This window comes from Acartia tonsa, chromosome 15 (assembly GCF_053477335.1).
Source record: "Acartia tonsa isolate MP-2025a chromosome 15, ASM5347733v1, whole genome shotgun sequence".
Taxonomy (NCBI): Eukaryota; Metazoa; Arthropoda; class Copepoda; order Calanoida; family Acartiidae; genus Acartia; species Acartia tonsa.
Genome location: NC_137274.1, coordinates 20,345,905 through 20,365,738, shown reverse-complemented (window position 1 = coordinate 20,365,738; position 19,834 = coordinate 20,345,905). Strand labels below are relative to the sequence as shown.

Sequence of the window (19,834 nt, the reverse complement as noted above, 5' to 3'; positions counted from 1 at the left end):
GATGCTAGACATAGTTTTTTCGTATGGATGAGAACCGGTTCCTATCCACAAGGATTCGAATAAATACGATAATAATTATTAGAAATCCCAATAGATTCTTTCGCCCCCCCCCCCAAAAAAAATATTCCAGTATGGCTTCAAACCCGATTAACATCCGCTGGATTAGAACCGGTTCTCAGCCATACTGAAATATTATATCTAGCATCGTATTACAGACAATTTTCCACGAATATCAAAATAAAAATTATAAGATTAATGGTCAGTTTTGTTAGTCCCGAGGGGGCGAAGGTTGTAATCTTTTTTTCATTTTAATATCTGCGGAAAGCTGTCTATAAAACGATGCGGTAATAAGCCCCGATTGGTGTTTTTTTTCAGAGAGAGAGAGAGGGGACAATGGGCTGTTTATCACACTAGTCCCCAAAGTTTTATAATAACGTTTCTTATTCGTTGGCTTAACAATTTTGAGGACTTCTAATGAATTTTAATTGATTCATTCATTAAGTTAGGTATTCAATCTTTTCAACCACTAATCACGAGAATTGGTAAATTTTTGTATCATCATTGGGGATGTACATAAATTTATCGGCCATTGTCTTATCCCTTTATATCCCTATGGGAGGGGGGGGGGGTGCATCTGTAAATAAAAGGGAAATTACTCATTATCCATATATAATTATATATTAATTGTATTGTAAGCAAATTTACCAACAAATGTTATTTCTAATCCATGGATCTAAAGGGATAAGACAATGGCTGATAAATTAATATACATCCTCAATGATGATACACAAAATTCCCTCTTCTGTAGATTAAAATTATTGGTTGAAACATTTGGACACTTAACTTAATGAATCAACTAATCAAAATTCATTAAAAAGCATCAAGGTTGTTAAGCCAACGAATAAGAAAACGTTAATATAAAAAGTTAGGGGACTAGTGTAATAAACAGCCCATTGTCCCCTTCCTTTCTGGTATCAGAGCAACTCTATAGCAAGGCAACAAACGTCCGTACGTCCCTAATCATTATTTTCAGCATGTTAAAATTGCCCCATCAAAATTAATTTTTGTAAGATGATTCCTGTATCAATAAGTAAGAATCTTGAAAACGTAGCAGCTCTATAACTTTTATCAAAAAGTCTGTACGTCCAATTTAGAAAGGTTATAAGCAAATAATCTCTGTAATCAAATTTTTCTTAAGACTTAAGTAGTAAGGATTTTTTTGTCAGCTGTCCGTTAAGATCCTGCTCACTGGTGTCCTGGATAGGAAACAGGTTTTTTTTAGTTACGTATGACAAGACCTATATTTCTATGACCGGGCATGTATGACGGTTCAGCACATAACTTCCATTAAATCACAGCTGATCATTTTTGAGGATTTTTTTGAAAATTACTTTTTTACCCAGATTTTTATAGTTTTTCCCCAAAAAATCACAACGTTCTAAATTTATTCAAAGAAAAGTATAATAGATGATAGCTGAACCAAAGATTATGTTATTATCAATAACAAGATCTTTCAGAATCAATTAACTAATCTAAGATTTGTAGTCTAGAAGTTGGGTAAAAGTTATTTGAAGTTGTTATTTGAATTAATGTCTAAACAGTTAAACAAAACTTAAGTTTGTTTTGGTAGTCAACACAAAAAAAGTACTTTTTAAGTCCCTCATGCATGCCTCATGAATTGTTATAGCATAGTTCATGGCTGTAACAAGATGTCCCTCTGAGGTTCCACCAATAAAGTTTAAACTAACATGCTTCAGAATCAGCAATGATTCTGTATAAAGTTTTCCTTGTAATATTGACAAGTTATCTTGCTCAATATTGGTTCATTGCTGACTTGATGTCTAAATAGTTCCTGTGTTATTGTTTGTTCCTGCTCATCATCATTGGAAACAGTCAGTTCAGTATTGTGGCTGATTTTAAAGGTTTTGATGGGTTGTGGTTGCAGTTGAAATGATGGTAGTTGTGTGAAATTCTTGCCAGTGTCAGACACAAACTGCACCAGATTCTTGTTTACTCTGGCCTTTAAGGTATTCAGGTAAACATTGTAACCTGAAAATATTGGGACAGGGTGGTTTTAGCTGTTCTGGGTAATTATTTTGGATCTACTGCAGTTCATGGTAGAAAATTGCTGGTAACTAATGCTTTCTGGTTCATGATATGACTGTTCTCAGAGCAGCTTTTCCAGCAAACAGTAGGCTGTCCCAGCTGGCATTACTAAATATGGAACTGCAGTAGAATATCAGGGACTGGCAAATTGCTTTTTATGTATTTACTATGACTTACTTTTCTTCCTCTGGTGGAGAGAGCTTAAAGCATTTTGTTTTTAGGGTTTAGTTTGTTTCTAGGCTTCTTAACAAGATGGTCGATATAGAAAAGATTGTCACATGTAACACCTGAGAACTTAGGATGTCTGACTTATGGTACTGTTTCAACAATGACTACAGTGCCTGCTTCATTCGAAAAGGTGGTAAAGACTATTGTAGATGATTTGGCTGGAGAAATGAATGGGTTCTGGCTTTTAACCAATCATTAAGAACTGCTAAGTAAGCTTTTATGTCCTTGACATAAGGATAAATAAGGGGACCTATGCTGTTGGAGTTGTCAGAAGAGGATACTAGATGTAATTAGAGTGAGTTGTTGGCATTTATGAAATTTACAGTTCGAATAGTATATGGTATAGGACCCCTCCTTGTAGGTCAGCCTGTTTGGCAGATTTGTACGCATATTTAGATTTCAAGTCTAGTGCATTAATATTATGCAGTAGAACCTCATTGTTTACAGTGTCAAAAGCCTTTGAAAGATAAATGGCAACTGGCATTGTTCTAATAACTGGTTTCTTCTTGTTTAGGCTGTTGTTGATTAAGGTTTTATTACATTGTAAGGCAGTGGTGGTGAACCTGCCTGTGTGAAAGCCATAATGTTGGTCTGCAAGTTTAACAGCATCAGTCAGGTAGGGACGAATCATGCAGGCAGGATAAAGAAATGAGACAGGGCAGTAGCTGGAACCCTAATTGTCAAGTTTCCCTGGTTTCAGTAATGAAATAATTTTACCAGTCCTCCATATGCTTGGTGTCTAGAAGTGATTTACTTGTCAATACTACAATAAAAACATTGTACAAAATCATTGCTGATTATGATTTGTTTAAACTTTTTTGGTGGAACCTCAGAGGAACCTTGTATCACATCCAGGATCTATGTTTTACCTACAAATCTTAGAATAGTCAATTGAGGTTATTGATCTTGTTATAGCTGTAATCTATTATACTGTTTTGCATGAATTTAGAATAACTAAGCTGGAAATGTGAGAATATTGTGATCTTTTGGGGGAAAAACTATGAAAATCTGGGTAAAAAGTAACTTTCAAAAAAATCCACAAAAATGATCAGCTGTGATTTAATGAAAGTTATGTGCTGAACCGTCATACATGCCCGGTCATAGAAATATAGGTCTTGTCATACGTAATTAAAAAAAAACCTGTTTCCTATCCAGGACACCGGTGTGCTAACCACTGAACCCAAATTAGTTTCTTATTTAAGTGAAGCTTGAAGTCCCAGGGAGGTAGGGGCTATTGGGCTGTTTATTACAACAGTCCCCAAAGTTTTATAATAACGTTTTATTATTCGTTGCCTAAAAACTTTTAATGAATTTTAATTGAATGGTTCATTAAGTTGAGTGTCCAATTGTTTCAACCACCAATTGTAACTTACACATGGAAAAATTTAGTGTACAATCATTGGGGAAGTATATAAAAAAAATTTTTGTATGTATATCCTGTATTATATAAAGTAGTAAGCGTTTTTGTCTGTCCCAAAGGATCTCGCTAACCCCTGAACCGATATTGTTCGCCTTTATAGTGAAGCTTTTCATAGGTCCTGGGAAGGTTGTAGACTATCTTCGAAGAGGGTGTCTTCACTACCCTCCCCCCAAAAAAATATTTGGGGTGGGGGGGTTAAAACCCTGCCCATCCTGACCTAAAGTAATATAAAAAAATCCAGGAAAAAAACCTACATTCTCATATAAACGACCCCTTAAATAATGGATGTAAATATTCTTTTTTTATCCCCGAGGTAGTCATTTTTTTTCCCCGAGCATGGCAACCGGTGAACAGAATCTCAGTTCTGCACCACAAGCCTTGCACGACTGAAGTTCCTATGTCTATACAGTCGTATTTATATGAAAATCTGAGAAAATATTTTTAGAAGATTTTTCAATTTTTTTTGAAGATTTAAAATTTTTTTTTGGAAGATTTTAGAATTTTTATTAATTACTAAAAGAAAGCATAATTACCTTATTAGGAATACCCCATTTATTTCGCATATAATGATGGGGTGGTTATGTGCTTAAAAAGGCATTTTTAGGCAGAGAGAGAGGGAAAAAGTGTTTTTTATTTAGTTTTACAATAACGTTTTCTTATTCGTTGGCCTATCAACTTCTGGGAACTTTTATCAATTTTTATTGAATTGTTCATTAAGTTGAAAGTCCAAATTTTCAACCTCTAGTTTTCATTTACTTTATGTACCAGTATAAAAATTTGGGTACCAGTATAAAACTTTGGGTACCAGTATCCAGCAGATATTTACCTGAAGATGGTATTTACCCAAAATTTTATGGTTGTACCCAAAGTTTTATTCTGGTACCCAAAGTTTTATCCCTGAGATTCCTGGGTTATCCAAAATCTGATGGCGAGAATACTTTTTGGATTAATTCTGCTAATCGGATATAAACCAGGCATCTAAAGGGATAAGACAATGACCGTTAAACTGGTGTACATCCCCTATGATTTTGCTCAAAACTATCCATTTTGTAGATAAAATTTAGTGGTTGAAACGTTTGGACACTTAACTTAATTAACTAACCAACCAAGACCCCAAATATGTTAAGCCAACGAATAAGAAACGGTTATAATAAAACTTTGGGGACTAGTGTAATAAACAGCTTATTGTCCCTTTCCTCCCTTGATCTAAATTCTAAGAGGATCTTGGAATTTGGTCATCTTCATAGTAAAATAAGATGATACCGATATGGTTCTCCTTTACACTATAAACCCTCTAAGGACCTGAAAAGGTTTATAACTATTTTATGTGTAGGGTACCTACAGCCCCCACTCTTAAGAAAAATTGCACGTAAGAAAAACCAGCCATCCCAAATTTTTTTTTGCTTTTTAAAATTTAAATTGAAAATGAAATATAATCAATTATTTATATATTTTCAGGTTTCCATAATATACGAAAAAATACATCCCCAGTTATGATAAATAAAATTCTCATAGGTCCTGGGAAGGTTTATAACTATTTTAGGGGAGGGTACCACCACCATCCCAAGAGAAATCGCCCCAAGAAAAAATACCTCCCTCTAAAAAAATTAAATCTTATTTTATAACTAAAAATAAAAATAATCTAAAATAAGTGGTTAAAAAATCGACTTCCCATGCCTCAAGTGCTCCTAGAGGCCTAAAGGGGCATAGCCGCTAGTTACTAATATATCAAAGATTATAAGCATCAGGGGTTTATAAACTTTGGGGGGGAAATATTATTTTCAATCCACTGTTCCTTCCCTCCCGGATTTTCATAAACTTTTTACTATGACCTCATTTACAGGATGACAGGATCTAAAGGGATAAGACAATGGCCGATAAATTGATGTACATCCCCAATGATTATACACAAATCTACCCTAGAATACAATTTGTGGTTGAAACGTTTGGACACTCAACTAAACCAGCCAATCAAATTTTAATAGTCCCCAAAGTTGTTAAGCCAGCGAATAAGATAATTTTATTATAAAACTTTGGAGACTAGTGTAATAAACAATGACCGATAAATTGATGTACATCCCCAATGATGACACACAAATTTACCCTAGAATATAATTTGTGGTTGAAACGATAGGACACTCAAATTAATAAACATGCCAATAAAAATTTAATAGTCCCCAAAGTTGTTCAGCCAACGAATAAGAAAACTTTGGGGACTGGTGTAATAAACAATGGCAGATAAATTGATGTACATCCCCAATGATTATATACAAATCTACCCAAGAATACAATTTGTGGTTGAAACGTTTGTACACTCAAATTAATAAACATGCCAATCAAAATTTAATAGTCCCCAAAGTTGTTAAGCCAACGAATAAGAAAACCTTGGGGACTGGTGTAATAAACAATGGCAGATAAATTGATGTACATCGCCAATGATAATACACAAATCTACCCTAGAATACATTTTTGGTTGAAACGTTTGGACACTCAAATAAATAAACAAACCAATCAAAATTTAATAAAAATCCCCAAAGTTGTTAAGCCAACGAATAAGAAAACGTTATTATAAAACTTTGGGGACAGACACTTAGTACACTGAGAATGTACGCAAGCTTAGAAAAGTACAAGTAAAAATATTCAAGGGAGGGAGGGGGCTTTGGGCTGTTTATTACACTAGTCCCCAAAGTTTTATAATGACATTTTCTTATTCGTTGGCTTAACAAATTTAGGGACAAATTTTGATTGGTTAGTTCCCCAAGTTGAGTGATTATTTTGTGTTTCATAATTAGACATGCTTATCAATTCATCGGCCATTGTCTTATCCCTTTGAATCCCTAGAAACATCAACTATAATATTGCATCTTAAATTTTTAGATAACATTTTGTTTTAAGAATCTATTTGTTTTGTACTTTTTAGTAAATACAACTTACAAATATGATTTTTTTGTGATTTCTCTTGGGAGAGTGGTGGTACCTGTCCCCAAAATGGTTATTAACCTTTCTAGGATTTATTGTAAAGGAGAACCATATCGGTTCAGCAAGAAGCGAGATCCTTTGGTACAGACACGCACACACACACACACACACACAGATATAAGTGTATGAGAGAGAACCGAATAGAAACCAGCAATACAGACAGAAGGAAAGACGTAAGCTAGAAGACGGTCAGCTGAATAATTTTGTTTTCATGTTATATTAGTTATTTCTCACAACGTATTATAAACGGCTTTCCGCGGATATAGAATGTACAATTATGAGATTAAAACTAGTTTTTTTAGCCCCGAGGTGCCGAAGGCACCGACTAAAATAAACTGGTTTTAATCTTATTATTGTACATTTTTATATTCGTAGAAAGCTGGATATAATACGATGCTAGACATAGTTTTTTCGTATGGATGAGAACCGGTTCCTATCCACCAGATTCGTATGAATACGAGAAAAGATCTTACAATCTTCTTGACAAATAAAGTCTGTTACTTTTTTTATATGTATGTTGTATCATAACATCAAATGTCTGTCAAAAATGCATTCAAAACAGATCTTATTTGATACTGAAACAGTTTATTTACAAGCCCTAGTAGTCAGATTTGAAATATTTTTCCATATCATGGAAAACTAATAAAAATACAAAAAAAATATGCAATTTACATTTTATGGGGAAGCTTTATACTGGTTTTGTTAGGTACATGTTTGTTTTTTATGTAAACGGACAAAAGTTTCTTATTCTATTACTCAAGGCTCTTTCAGGGAGCACCATGAAGCCATAGTTCTGATTCAATAAATTTTGACTTCCATTCAAAAATAGCTATACAATTGTATGTGTGGTAGCTAACAGATTTTAATATAAATTAAAAATCCTCCAGAGTTGTATTATATTTATTTAAATCATGTGCAAGTTCCTGCTTTGGTCTCAGATATAAATGTTCATAATCAACCTAATATACAACCCATCCCCCCCCCTCCCTACCACTTTAAGGAGTTAAGTATGGGTAGAAAGTCTCTCAAAAATCATCCATGTGACGTCATAAAAATGAGGTATTATCCCCTTTTTTAGGGGTTTTCTTTCCCACTTCTCCTCTCATCTTTCTCATTTTTATGATGTCACGTGTCTTATTTTTGAGCAACTTTTCTGCCGTACAAAGTGAAGCTAAAAAAACATGAAGCATAATGAACATGTTTACTTACGTTTGTGTGGATGCAGTCTATCGGGTTGCCGACATACTGGCGCGTGGTCACAATGACCGAGAAGGTTAGCAGAATAACACTTGTGATGCACCAATGAAGGCGGAAAACTGTGGCAGGTAGGATCAATCAATCAAACATTCGCAACACATTGAACGTGACAAACATATTTTTATTTAAATATTTTTTTCATACTTAATTAAATATACATTGTACATTATGGATGGCAAACATGTAAAAGATTCCCATACAAACCGTACACAATAAAAATTGGAGGGAAATTATGTCCTGCTAAATTTGTCCCTGGGTATTTAGGTGGACAATTTTCTCTGATATTATATCCCAATACAACAAATAATAGGAAATCATGTTAAGCTGAATTTTGTCCTCATGTTTATGTGGACCAATTTGTCAGTTTATAATTTCCACATTTTTATTATTTGGGAAATTATGTCCTATAAAACTTTGTCACTGCATTTTGAAAAGGACAAATCTAACAGGATATAATTTCCCAAAGCGCTAGAAAGTGTCATGTGTAACGTCATGAAAATTTGTTTAAATCCATTTCTTTTTTAGGTGTTTCGTCTCCCTCCTTTTTAGATGAATTTTTATGACGTCACGCATGACACTTTCTAATTTCCCAATAATTAAAGTGTGCATTTAAACTATCACTTACCTTGTTGATTGTCCATGCTCCAAACCAGTTTTATCCCATATTAGAAAAAAAAACTTACTTGTTAAAACCGACCAAGTTATTCCCTTACAACATATCACGCACATTAATACAGCTTTGTTTTTACTTACTTTGGTATGAATACAGCCTATCGGATTGCCAACGTATTGTCTTGAAGTGACTATAACGGAGAAAGTCAGAAGGATGATACTTGTAATGCCCCAGTGGAGGCGGAATACTGCAGGGCAGTGAGTGTCAATCAATCAATAAACATGCAGCAACAGTGTTGCCAGATGTAAGTGGAGAAAAAATTTTAAAATCATACATTCTGTAACAATGTTGCCAGACATTAATAGAAAAAAGTGATAAATTTCCATATTTTTCAACAGTGTTGCCAGGTGTACGTAGAGAAAAAATGTTACAATTACACATTCTTTAACAATGTTGCCAGATATTAATAGAAAAAGTGTTAAAATTCCATATTTTTCAACAGTATCGCCAGGTGTACGTAGAGAAAAAAATGTTAAAATGACACATTCTGTAACAATGTTGCCTGGGAGAAAAGTTATTTATCGCATCTTATTGTAAACAGCTTTTGCGGATAAAAAAATGTACAATTATAAGATTGAAACCAGTTTTTTTGTGCCAAGATGCCGAAGGCTTCGGCTAAAAAAACTGTTTTTAATCTTATGAATGTACATTTTTATATGCATATGGAAAACTTTATATAATACAATGCTATACATAATTTTTCAGTACTGGCAGAGAACTGGTTCTAATACACCAGATACTAATTGCTTTTGAAGCGATACTGTAAAAAACGTTAAAATTTCACATTCTCTAACAGTGTTGCCAGGTGTAAAAGAGAAAAATAAATCAAGAAAAAAGTGCAAGTTCCATATTTTGCAAAACTGTTCCCATATTTGCAAAGAAAAAGAGGCCAAACAGTGTTGTCATATTTAGATTTAGTTTTAAATCTAAATTACAATATTTGGAAAATGTGGAATTTTAAAATAGGAAAAATTATATAAAAAGATATTAATTATAAATAATCATAGATCTGCCAACAAGCTCTTTATAGTGCTTATAAAAAGAGGGGATAAATTAAAAATATTTTGGCAAAAAATCCCAAATGATGTTATTAGAATTATTTTTACGAATATTAAAATAAAAATCATAATTTAAAACCAGTTTTTTTCTTGGGGCTTACGAAACTGGTTTTAATCTTTTTCATTTTTCTTTTTAGTATCCACAGGGACCATTCTAATTTGACATCATTCGGGATACTTTGGCCAAAAGTTTTTGAATTTATCCCCCTTTTTTATAGGCACTATAAAGAGCTTCTTCTGCCAATATAAGAATCAGGAGATTTTTAAAAATATATGATAAGGTATAGGATATATAATTTTACTTGTAGAGTGTTAGATCAGCTTGTAATAGGCTGATTCAATATTATGTGCTTTGAAATATGAGATTTTGTGATAATGGTCAGAAAACGAAGTAGAAGTTTTCGTCGCATTTTCAAAGTAGCTTTTTATAGGTTATTATAGGTTAGGTAAATGTTAATGATTGTCCCGCAGGGTTAGAGCTTAGAAATAGCAAAAAAGCTACTTTGAAAAAATGACAAAACCCACTACTCTATTTTTTGTTGCATAATCTAGATTCTGTGCTATTAAGAAATAGAAAATAGTTGGTGTATAAATTTTAAAAGAATATGTACACTACCAGTAAGGTACAATTCTATACTTATTAATAAAGGAAGCCTGCAAGGAATACATTGCTCTAACAACCGAAATTTCTATCATTAGTGCTGGAGAACTTTCAAAATTTTCATCTACCAAAAATGTCTTTTTTGTTTTTGCAGATAGAGGCTTCAAGTTTAGTGTATTGGGTCACCTTGTAGGTCTTTGAAGAAAGTCACTTTAAAAAATCAGCATGTGACGTCATAAAAATGGTGGATTATCTATCTCTTTATTGAGGGTTATCTTTCCCACTCCTCCTCTCCTTATCCCTCATTTTTATGACGTCAGAATTTTTTTTGAACGACTTTCTTCACTCACACTCTTAGCCATCTTTTATTAGTTAGAGCTCTGTATTTCCTACAGGTTTCCTTTAGTGTTCATTTGAAAATGTATAGTGCAATTAAATAAAGAAAGCTAAAAAACAAATTGAAGAAAATCTTAATTTTTCCATGCGCGCTTTAGAAAATCTTTTTCATGTAAAAAAATAAACTTTTGTTATTTAAGTTCTTTTTAGCCTTTAGTTAACTTAGAATATTAAAGCAAATTCTTTTAATTTTCCTATCTGTGGACAATTGCTTATTAATAGTCCATATTTCCTACAATTTAGGTTGCCAATAAGGACTTCATTTATTGGTTAGTTCATTCATCCAGTAAGAGGGGAGGGGATGTGATAAAGGGGGTTATTTTAGCCAGCTTCAAGTGTCACTTTGTTAGAGTACATGAAAATCTGGTGCAACATCCGAATAATAATATATTATTTGCTATTTATAGCCATTTAATTGTTTGATAAGATTTTTTTGGCCCCATTACACAAAGGACCTTCTTGAGCAATGATAAACCCCCCTTCTCATTATTTAAAAATAAGGAGGGGGGCAGTTTTGTTAAAGTACTTTATAGTGCCTATAAAAAAATGACGTCATACAATACAAATGATCAATGATAATCCAATACATAGACTAAATTACCAATGGCAAGCCCGTATACATTTTAAATGACCAAGGGTAGGCCAGTATGACATCATTTTTTATAGGCACTATTATTTTTTTTTTAAGTTAGGTTAGGTTATCTTTACTCAACAAGCACCGCATGGAAAAATTCAGTAGAAAAAAATCATTTTTTTAGTGGTAGAAAAGTTTAACCCCTTCCACCCCCCCAAAAAATAGGGGAGGGGGTTGTCTACTCCAAAAAAAACGATTTTTTCTATAAATTAAATTTCTTTAATAATCGGTCTTTAACGATTCTGTAAATAAATGGCATAAAAAATGTTATTAAAAAAGCAAAAAAAAAATAGTAAAAAAAGGAATCTAAAGGGATAAGACAATGGCCAATAAATTAATGTACATCCCCAATAATGATACACAAAATTACCCCTTCTGTAGAGTAAGATTAGTGGTTGAAACGTTTGAACACTCAATTTAACTAACCAACCAATCAAAATTCACTAAAGTCCCCAAAGTTGTTAAGCCAACAAATAATCAACGTTATTATAAAACTTTGGGGACTAGTGTAATAAACAGCTTATTGTCACATCTCTTCCTGGTTAAAAGTGCATTATTGTTCTCTTCCAGAGAGGGAGGGGACATTGGGCTGTTTATTACACTAGTCCCCAAAGTTTTATAATGATGTTTTCTTAATAGTTGTACCAAAAACTTCTGGGACTTGTATTTAATTTTGATTGGTTGGTTCATTTAGTTGAATGTTCAAACGTTTTCACTACTAATTGTAATCCATAGAAAGGGTAATTTTGTATATAATCATTGGGGATTTACATCTATTATCGGCCATTGTCTTATCCCTTTAGATTCCTGATTGTTCTCTCCCCCCTCTGGTTTTTAACAAAGATCTAAAGGGATAAGACAATGGCCTATAAATTGATGTACATCCCTAATGATGAAATACAAAAATACCCAAAATAACCAAAGTAAAGCGTTGACACGTTTGAACATTCAACTTAATAAACTAACCAATCAAAGTCCCCAAAGTTGTAAAGCCAACGAATAAAAAAACATTATTATAAAACTTTGGGGACTAGTGTAATAAACAGCCCATTGTCCTCTCTCTCCCACTGTGGGTTTTAAAAGACTTGGAGGGGTGAGTATTCACAGTCGCACTTGTATCATATTAGCAAGTAAGCAGAAACGCAAATTATTAAAATAGCACAAAAACACACCTTCCCCTTTGTCTCATTCTTATCATTTACCCCCCCCCCCCCCCCACCCCCCTCCTCTTCAGGAATCTAAAGGGATAAGACAATGGCCAATATATTGATGTATGTCCCCAATGATTACCCTTTCTAGTGATTAAAAGTAATTATTCAAATGTTTCAACAAAATTCAAGAAAAGCTCCCAAAGTGTTAAGCCAACGAATAAGAAAGCGTTATTAAAAAACTTTGGGGACTAGCGTAATAAACAGCCTATTGACCCCTCTCTCTCTTTTTGCTTGCATACGGAATTGAAGAAATACCCTTCGAGGATGTGTAAAACTTCCTACCCTCCCCCCCACCCCTATCTCTCTCTCTCTCTCTCTCTCTCTCTTTCCTTAAATACACTAGTCTGTAAAGCACACACACACACAAACACACACACACACACACACACACACACACACACACACACACACACACACATACATACATACATACATACATACATACATACAAACACACACACACACACACATACATACATACATACATACATACATACATACATACATACTATACATACATACACACATACATACATACATACATACATACATACATACATACATACATACATACATACATACATACATACATACTATACATACATACACACATACATACATACATACATACATACATACATACATACATACATACATACATACATACATACATACATACATACATACACACACACACACTCACACACTTTTAAACTAATAATCTTAATTTTTAAAGGGGTAAGTTTGTTATAGTTATTGGGTATGTACATTAATTTATTGCCCATTGCCTTATCCCTTAAGATCCTAATACTTAAAAAATCTCACCCCCCCCCCCTGTGCAAAACCTTAAAGTAACTATAGTTTAGAAAATATTAAAAACTATATATTCATTAGTTCTTTCACTTAATAATTTTAATTTGAGCACCAATAACCTAACCTAACCTGACCCAAATTAATAAACAAACAAACGAACATCATCCCATTTTAATTTAGTTAAAGAATTTGAGGGGGGGGGAGGGGGTTATCAATGCTCAAAAAGAAACTTTTCGTGAAAGACCTACTTATTTTTTAACTAAACTTTTTTAAAGCTATTAAAAATTTTGATATTTCATAAAATGATTTTATTGAATTGATTTTCAAACTTTTAATCAATTAATCTTTAATTTTTAATAAATGCTAAATCAAATATAAAATTGATTAAAACCTAATTGGTAAATTATAAATTGATTGATTGATTATAAAATTGATTAAAAAATTGATTTAAAACTGATTGATTGATAAAGAATTTATCGATTATATAAAATTGATTGATTGATTATAAATTGATTTAAAATTGATTGATTGATTATAAAATTGATTAATAAATTATAAACTGATTGATTGATTATAAATTGATTGTAAAATTGATTGATTGATTATAAATTGATTGATTGATTATAAATTGATTGATTGATTGCCTGAGCTGTCTATGTGTATATGTGAGACTTTGATGAGGGTCTTGAGTCTAAAACAAAATTAAAATATTAGTTAAATTTCTCACCACATGAGGGTTTTGACGATTTTTTAAAAACCAAAGGTAGCTATTACATAAGGGATAAAACAATTGATAATAAATTAATGCATATCCCCAATGATGATAATCAAAAATTGAATTAATATTGAAAAGTTAAAACACTACAAGTTTGGAAAAACCCAATCAAAATTCAATAAAATTTATGATAATGAGTTACACCTGTGTATGGGCCAAGACATCCCCCCTACTCTCATTATTTATGTCGCGCACCTGACATAGCAGCAGTTGGGACCATTTTTAACATCTTTAGTTATGATGCAGTGTTGTTAAACCAATATTCAAACTTATAACCTCCCCAACGACGAGCGGATGCGCAATGTGTTGAGCCACGGTCAATTAAGTGAATCAAGAAATTAGGGTTGGGCCGGATACTTTTTTGGCCAGATACCGGATATTCGGCTGATTTCTAATACTGGCTATCCGGTCCCGGCCGAATATCTGGCCAAAGTTCGATATCATGAAAATTACCGGATTTTCGGCCGGATATCCGGCGTCAAAAATCAGCCGGATATCATGTAACCGCAACCCTACAAGAAATGTAAGCTTGACTAGTTTACAAGGGTTATTTATCGCATCGTATTGTAAACAGCTTTCCGCGTATATGAAAATTTACAATTATAAGATTAATCACAGTTTTTTAGCCACGATATGCCGAAGGCACTGGCTAACAAAACAGGATTTAATTTTTGTATTCGTAGAAAACTGGAAATAATATGATACGATACATGATTTTTCAGTATGGCTTAGAACCGGTTCTAATCCAGCGTATATTAATCGGTTTCAAAGCCATACTGGAAATATATTTCTCCTTGGAAATGTATTTATTATGATATCGTATCATAAACAACTTTCCGCGGATATTATGCGGATAGCATGCTTAGAACCGGTTCTAATACAGTGGATATTGATCAGTTTGATAATAATACCTGAGATAAATGTCGAGCATGACTGATGAGGGTTAAACGCTGTCCCTATGTTTTTAAAATCATCATTTTAAATATATTATGTGGATAGCATGCTTAGAACCGGTTATAATCCAGCGGATATTGATATTGATATCGTATCATATACAACTATCCGCGGATATTATGCGGATAGCATGCTTAGAACCGGTTCTAATCCAGCGGATAGTGATCAGTTTGGAGATAATTACCTGAGAAAAATGTCGAGCATGACTGATGAGGGTTAAACGCTGTCCCTGTGTTTTTAAAATCATCATTTTAAATATATTATGCGGATAGCATAACGTATCATAAACAACTTTCCGCGGATATTATGCGGATAGCATGCTTAGAACCGGTTCTAATCCAGCGGATATTGGTCAGTTTGAAAATAATTACCTGAGAAAAATGTCGAGCATGACTGATGAGGGTTAAACGCTGTCCCTGTGTTTTTAAAATCATCATTTTAAATTTTATTATTTACCAGTTTCAAGCGGTTACGCCTCGAGAGGCACTATTGATGGGGGGAGAGGGGAATTAGACAATCCCCCCCCCCCATTTTACAACTTTAGTTTCAAAATTTTTTCGGGTGATTTGACTTGGAAAGGGTGGTTGTACCCTCCTCTAAAAGGACCTAAGAGAAGCTACATTGTAAAGGAGAACCATATAGGTTCCAGCAGTTAGCGAGATCCTTCAGGACAGACAGACAGACACATACATAGACATTCTGTTACTTTTATATAAGAATTTAACACATTTTTGATGTTTTGTTTAACATTAATATTAAAATTGAAAAAAAATCTTCCAAATAAAGTAGAAAAATCTTTTAATTTTTAGTCAAGTTTACTTCGAAGATTTTTTTCAATATAAAAATTTAATTTTCAGAAAAAAATCTTCTAAAAGAAATTTATTAACATAATCAAAGATGGCGTCAATACATGTAAATTAACATTTTCAAAGCAAAAAATAAAAACTTGAATATCTTTTCTGAAAGGCTAAATTTTAAAAATCGGTCTGACAGTTTTTCCAAAGTAGGTAAGATCTTTGGAATGGCAAAGGTTTGAATCAGAAAGAACCTTTCTTGATACTAAAACATAATTTTTCTCAATTTTTTTCCCACGCTCAGATATTTTTTCCCACGGGTCAAAAACGCCAAATCTTTATAGTGCTCCGAGTAAAAATGAACTATTTATTACACTAGTCCCCAAAGTTTTATAATAACTTTGGGGACTTTTTATAAAATGATGATTTTTAAATTCCTTGGATGTTAAACACTTCTCCACTCCCTTTCTCCTGTCCTGGCAAATAACAAATTTATATAAACAGTAGCTACGCACCCAGACGCCTCTAGGGGCGCTTGAGGAGGGGGGAATTGAGTTGGATAACTCAATTTCTTAATTTGGATTTTAAAAGAAAAATTTAAAAAAATGTTTGGAGGGGATGGGGTAATTTTCTCTTGGAAAGGTGGTGGAACCCTCCCCAAAAATATTTAAAACCTTCCCGGGACCTATGAGAAGCTACCCTGTTAAGGAGAACCTGATCGGTTCAGCGGTTAGCGTGATTCTCAGTCACAAAACAAACAGACAGACAGACATCTTTCTACTTTGTATTATAGATTATACCATTGGATATATTATTACATGGATGTTGCACCAGATTTTCATGCACTCTGATGAAGTGATGCTCACAGCTTTTAAAATAATGATACCCCCCTACTTTAACCAACCCTATCCCCTCTTACTGGATAAACGAACTGACCAATAAATGAGGTCCATATAAGCAAGTTAAATTGATGACAAATTTTCCCCTGTCAATATATCCACATATATCCTTCATCTGTTATAATGCTAATATTTTTAAAGATCCATAATCGAAGATATGGTTCTCCTTTACAGTAAAGCTTCTTTTAAATCAAGCGAAGTGTTTTTATACTTCTTATGTTAAATGCTTTGCTAAAGTCAAGCCTACATTAATTAAATTTTTTAAAATAAGAGCAAAAAAATCAGGCTTTAAAGTTATTTAAATGGTATCTACAGCTCCTATGTTATGACTTTCACAGGTATTATTAAAAAGAGAGGGAGAAACGATACCCTATATATATAATTATGTATTTTATAAATATTATGTTCATTAAAAATCTTCCAAAATATTTATAAAAAAATCTTTGAAATTTAATTTTCATTTTTAACTTTAGTTTTACATTGTTATATTTTTTAATAGCGAATTTGATCTTAATTTGAAATGCCCGCCTGTCTGTCCGTCTGTATGTAAGTCTGAAACGTTTTGGGGGAAACGTGAATTTCTCTGTTCCTATAAAAGATAGAATGCTGAAACTTCTTGTCAATATTCCCATAATTATGGAGCATAATTAAGTATAAAACATACATGGCGGTCGGACGGCTTTAGGGCAGCTTTTTAGCCGCTTTTATTTTTCAAAACTGATTTTCTCGTCTCCTGTAAAAGATAGAATGCTGAAACTTCTTGTCAATATTCCCATAGTTATGGAGCACAATTAAGTATAAAACATCCATGGCGGTCGGACGGCTTTTAAGCAGCTTTTAAGCCACTTTTATTTTTTAAAACTGATTTTCTCAGCTCCTGCAAAAGATAGACGGCTGAAATTTCTTGTCAACATTCCCTTCATTACGGAGCATAATTAAGCAGAAAACATGCATGGCGGTCGGACGGCTTTTAAGTAGCTTTTTAGCCGCTTTTATTTTTCAAAACTGATTTTCTCGGCTCCTGTAAAAGATAGAATGTTAAAACTTCTTGTCAACATTCCCATAATTATGGAGCACAATTAAGTATAATACATACATGGCGGTCGGACGGCTCTTAAGCAGCTTTTTAACCACTTTTATTTTTCAAAACAGATTTTCTCAGCTCCTGTAAAAGATAGACGGCTGAAATTTCTTGTCAACATTCCCATAATTATGGAGCATAATAAAGTATAAAACATACATGGCGGTCGGACGGCTTTAGGGCAGCTTTTGAGCCACTTTTATTTTTTAAAACTGATTTTCTCAGATCCTGTAAAAGATAGACGGCTGAAATTTCTTGTCAACATTTCCATCATCATGGAGCACAATTAAGTATAAAACATGCATGGTGGTCGGACTGCTTTAGGGCAGGTTTTTAGCTACTTTTATATAAATTGTTGCCTTGATGTCTACTTGTATGGAACCACTCTCTCTTCCTTTCTGTCGGCCAAGGTGTAGTATTGTCAACTCTAGAACCTAGTTCAACACCGATTTCATAAACACTATTAAAACTTTGGGTACCAGTATAAAACTTTGGGTACCAGTATAAAACTTTGGGTAAATACCATCTACAGGTAAATATCCGCTGGATTAGAACTGGTTCTCAGCCATACTGAAACCTGTCTATAATACGATGCTATAAATGAATATATAAAACTAAAGGGATACGACAATGGCCAATAAATTGATGTACATACCCAGTGATGACATACAACTTTACCCCTTATCTACAATACAATTAGTGGTTGAAACGTTTGAGACCAATTTTGCTTGGGAAAAATACACAAAAAACAAAATAATAAAAAAGGTTATAAGAAATCATTATATTTAAAATGGACGTACTGACTTTCTGGTGATAAATATATAAAGTTGCTACGCTTTCTAAATTGTTATAAAGCTTTAAATGAATAGGACAGTTTTAATATACCTAAAATAATGATGTATCATATCCGTTACATACAAACGGACGAACGAATAATAAATGTAGAAAAATTATGAGAGAAAAAAGGGACAATGGGCTGTTATTACACTAGTCCCCAAAGTTTTATAATAAAGTTTTCTTATTTGTTGGCTTAACAACTTTGGAGACTTTAGTGAATTTTGATTGGTTGATTCATTAAGTTATGTGTTCAAACGTTTCAATCACAAATATTACACTACAAAAGGGGTAATTATGTGTATCAGCATTGGGGATGTACATCAATTTATCGGCCATTATCTTATCCCTTTAGATCCCTTAGTTTTTTTATATTTCTTTATGATATCGTATTATAGACAGCTTTCCGCGGACATTATCCGCGGATAGTATGACTGAGAACCGGTTCTAATCCAGCGGATATTAATCGGATTAATCCTGGCTAACTATATAAACATTAAGATACAAATCTAAATAAACTGACAATTAAATTTCAAACAAAAAACGATCAAGAAAAAAAATTTTTAGTTTTTTTTAAAGCGAATTTTTAAAAATATTGTTAGAATTTTAATCTTATATCTTGTAGATTTCTATGGCGAAAAAATTAAATAATTCAAAATAGTTATTTCTCGCATCGTACTATAAACGGTTTCACGGATATAGAATGTACAATTTTAAGATTAAAACCAGTTTTTTAGCCCCATATGCCAAAGGCACGGGCTAAAAAAACTGGTTTAATTCTTATAATTGTACATTTTTATATTCGTAGAAAGCTGGATATAATACGATGCTAGACATAGTTTTTTTGTATGGATAAGAACCGGTTCCTATCCACCGGATTCGAATAAATACGAGAAAGATGTTTATTTTCCTTCATATGTCTGTCAGCTGAATTGTACGTTCAGTACGGTCACCCTGAGTAAATTCAAGTTGTTCTTGCTGTATTCTGGTTTACTGTTTTATTTTACTTTCGTAGGGATCTATCTATCTCTATCTTTTCTATATGTCCCCCTCTCTCTCTCCTTCTTAGGGTTTGTCTGTCTGTTTGTTTGTCTCTCTCTTTCTCTATCTATCTATCTATC

At 33.1% G+C, this 19,834-nt stretch overlaps 1 protein-coding gene and 1 long non-coding RNA gene across 5 annotated transcripts in view; both read right to left on the bottom strand.

Moving 5' to 3' along the window:
• LOC145307573 (innexin shaking-B-like) overlaps positions 1–18,315 on the bottom strand; it is a 64,738-nt gene extending 46,423 nt beyond the window's left edge. The window contains exons 1-5 of one of the 4 annotated variants that reach the window (XM_080150027.1): positions 18,239–18,315; positions 16,339–16,375; positions 15,290–15,336; positions 14,021–14,067; positions 8,744–8,850 (exon numbers count right to left, since the gene is read on the bottom strand). In XM_080150027.1, the coding sequence (XP_080006153.1) occupies positions 8,744–8,850; positions 14,021–14,067; positions 15,290–15,309 (174 nt within the window). In that variant the 5' untranslated portion in view covers positions 15,310–15,336; positions 16,339–16,375; positions 18,239–18,315. Of the gene's footprint in view, positions 1–7,942; positions 8,050–8,743; positions 8,851–14,020; positions 14,068–15,062; positions 15,121–15,289; positions 15,337–16,338; positions 16,376–18,238 lie in introns of those variants that run through there. The other 3 variants (XM_080150028.1, XM_080150029.1, XM_080150030.1) reach the window with 3 other exon arrangements.
• Positions 18,316–19,622: 1,307 nt separating this feature from the next.
• LOC145307575 (uncharacterized) overlaps positions 19,623–19,834 on the bottom strand; it is a 12,356-nt gene continuing 12,144 nt past the window's right edge. The window contains exon 4 of the long non-coding RNA XR_013875512.1: positions 19,623–19,667. This is a non-coding gene — a long non-coding RNA (uncharacterized LOC145307575). The remainder of the gene's footprint in view (positions 19,668–19,834) is intronic.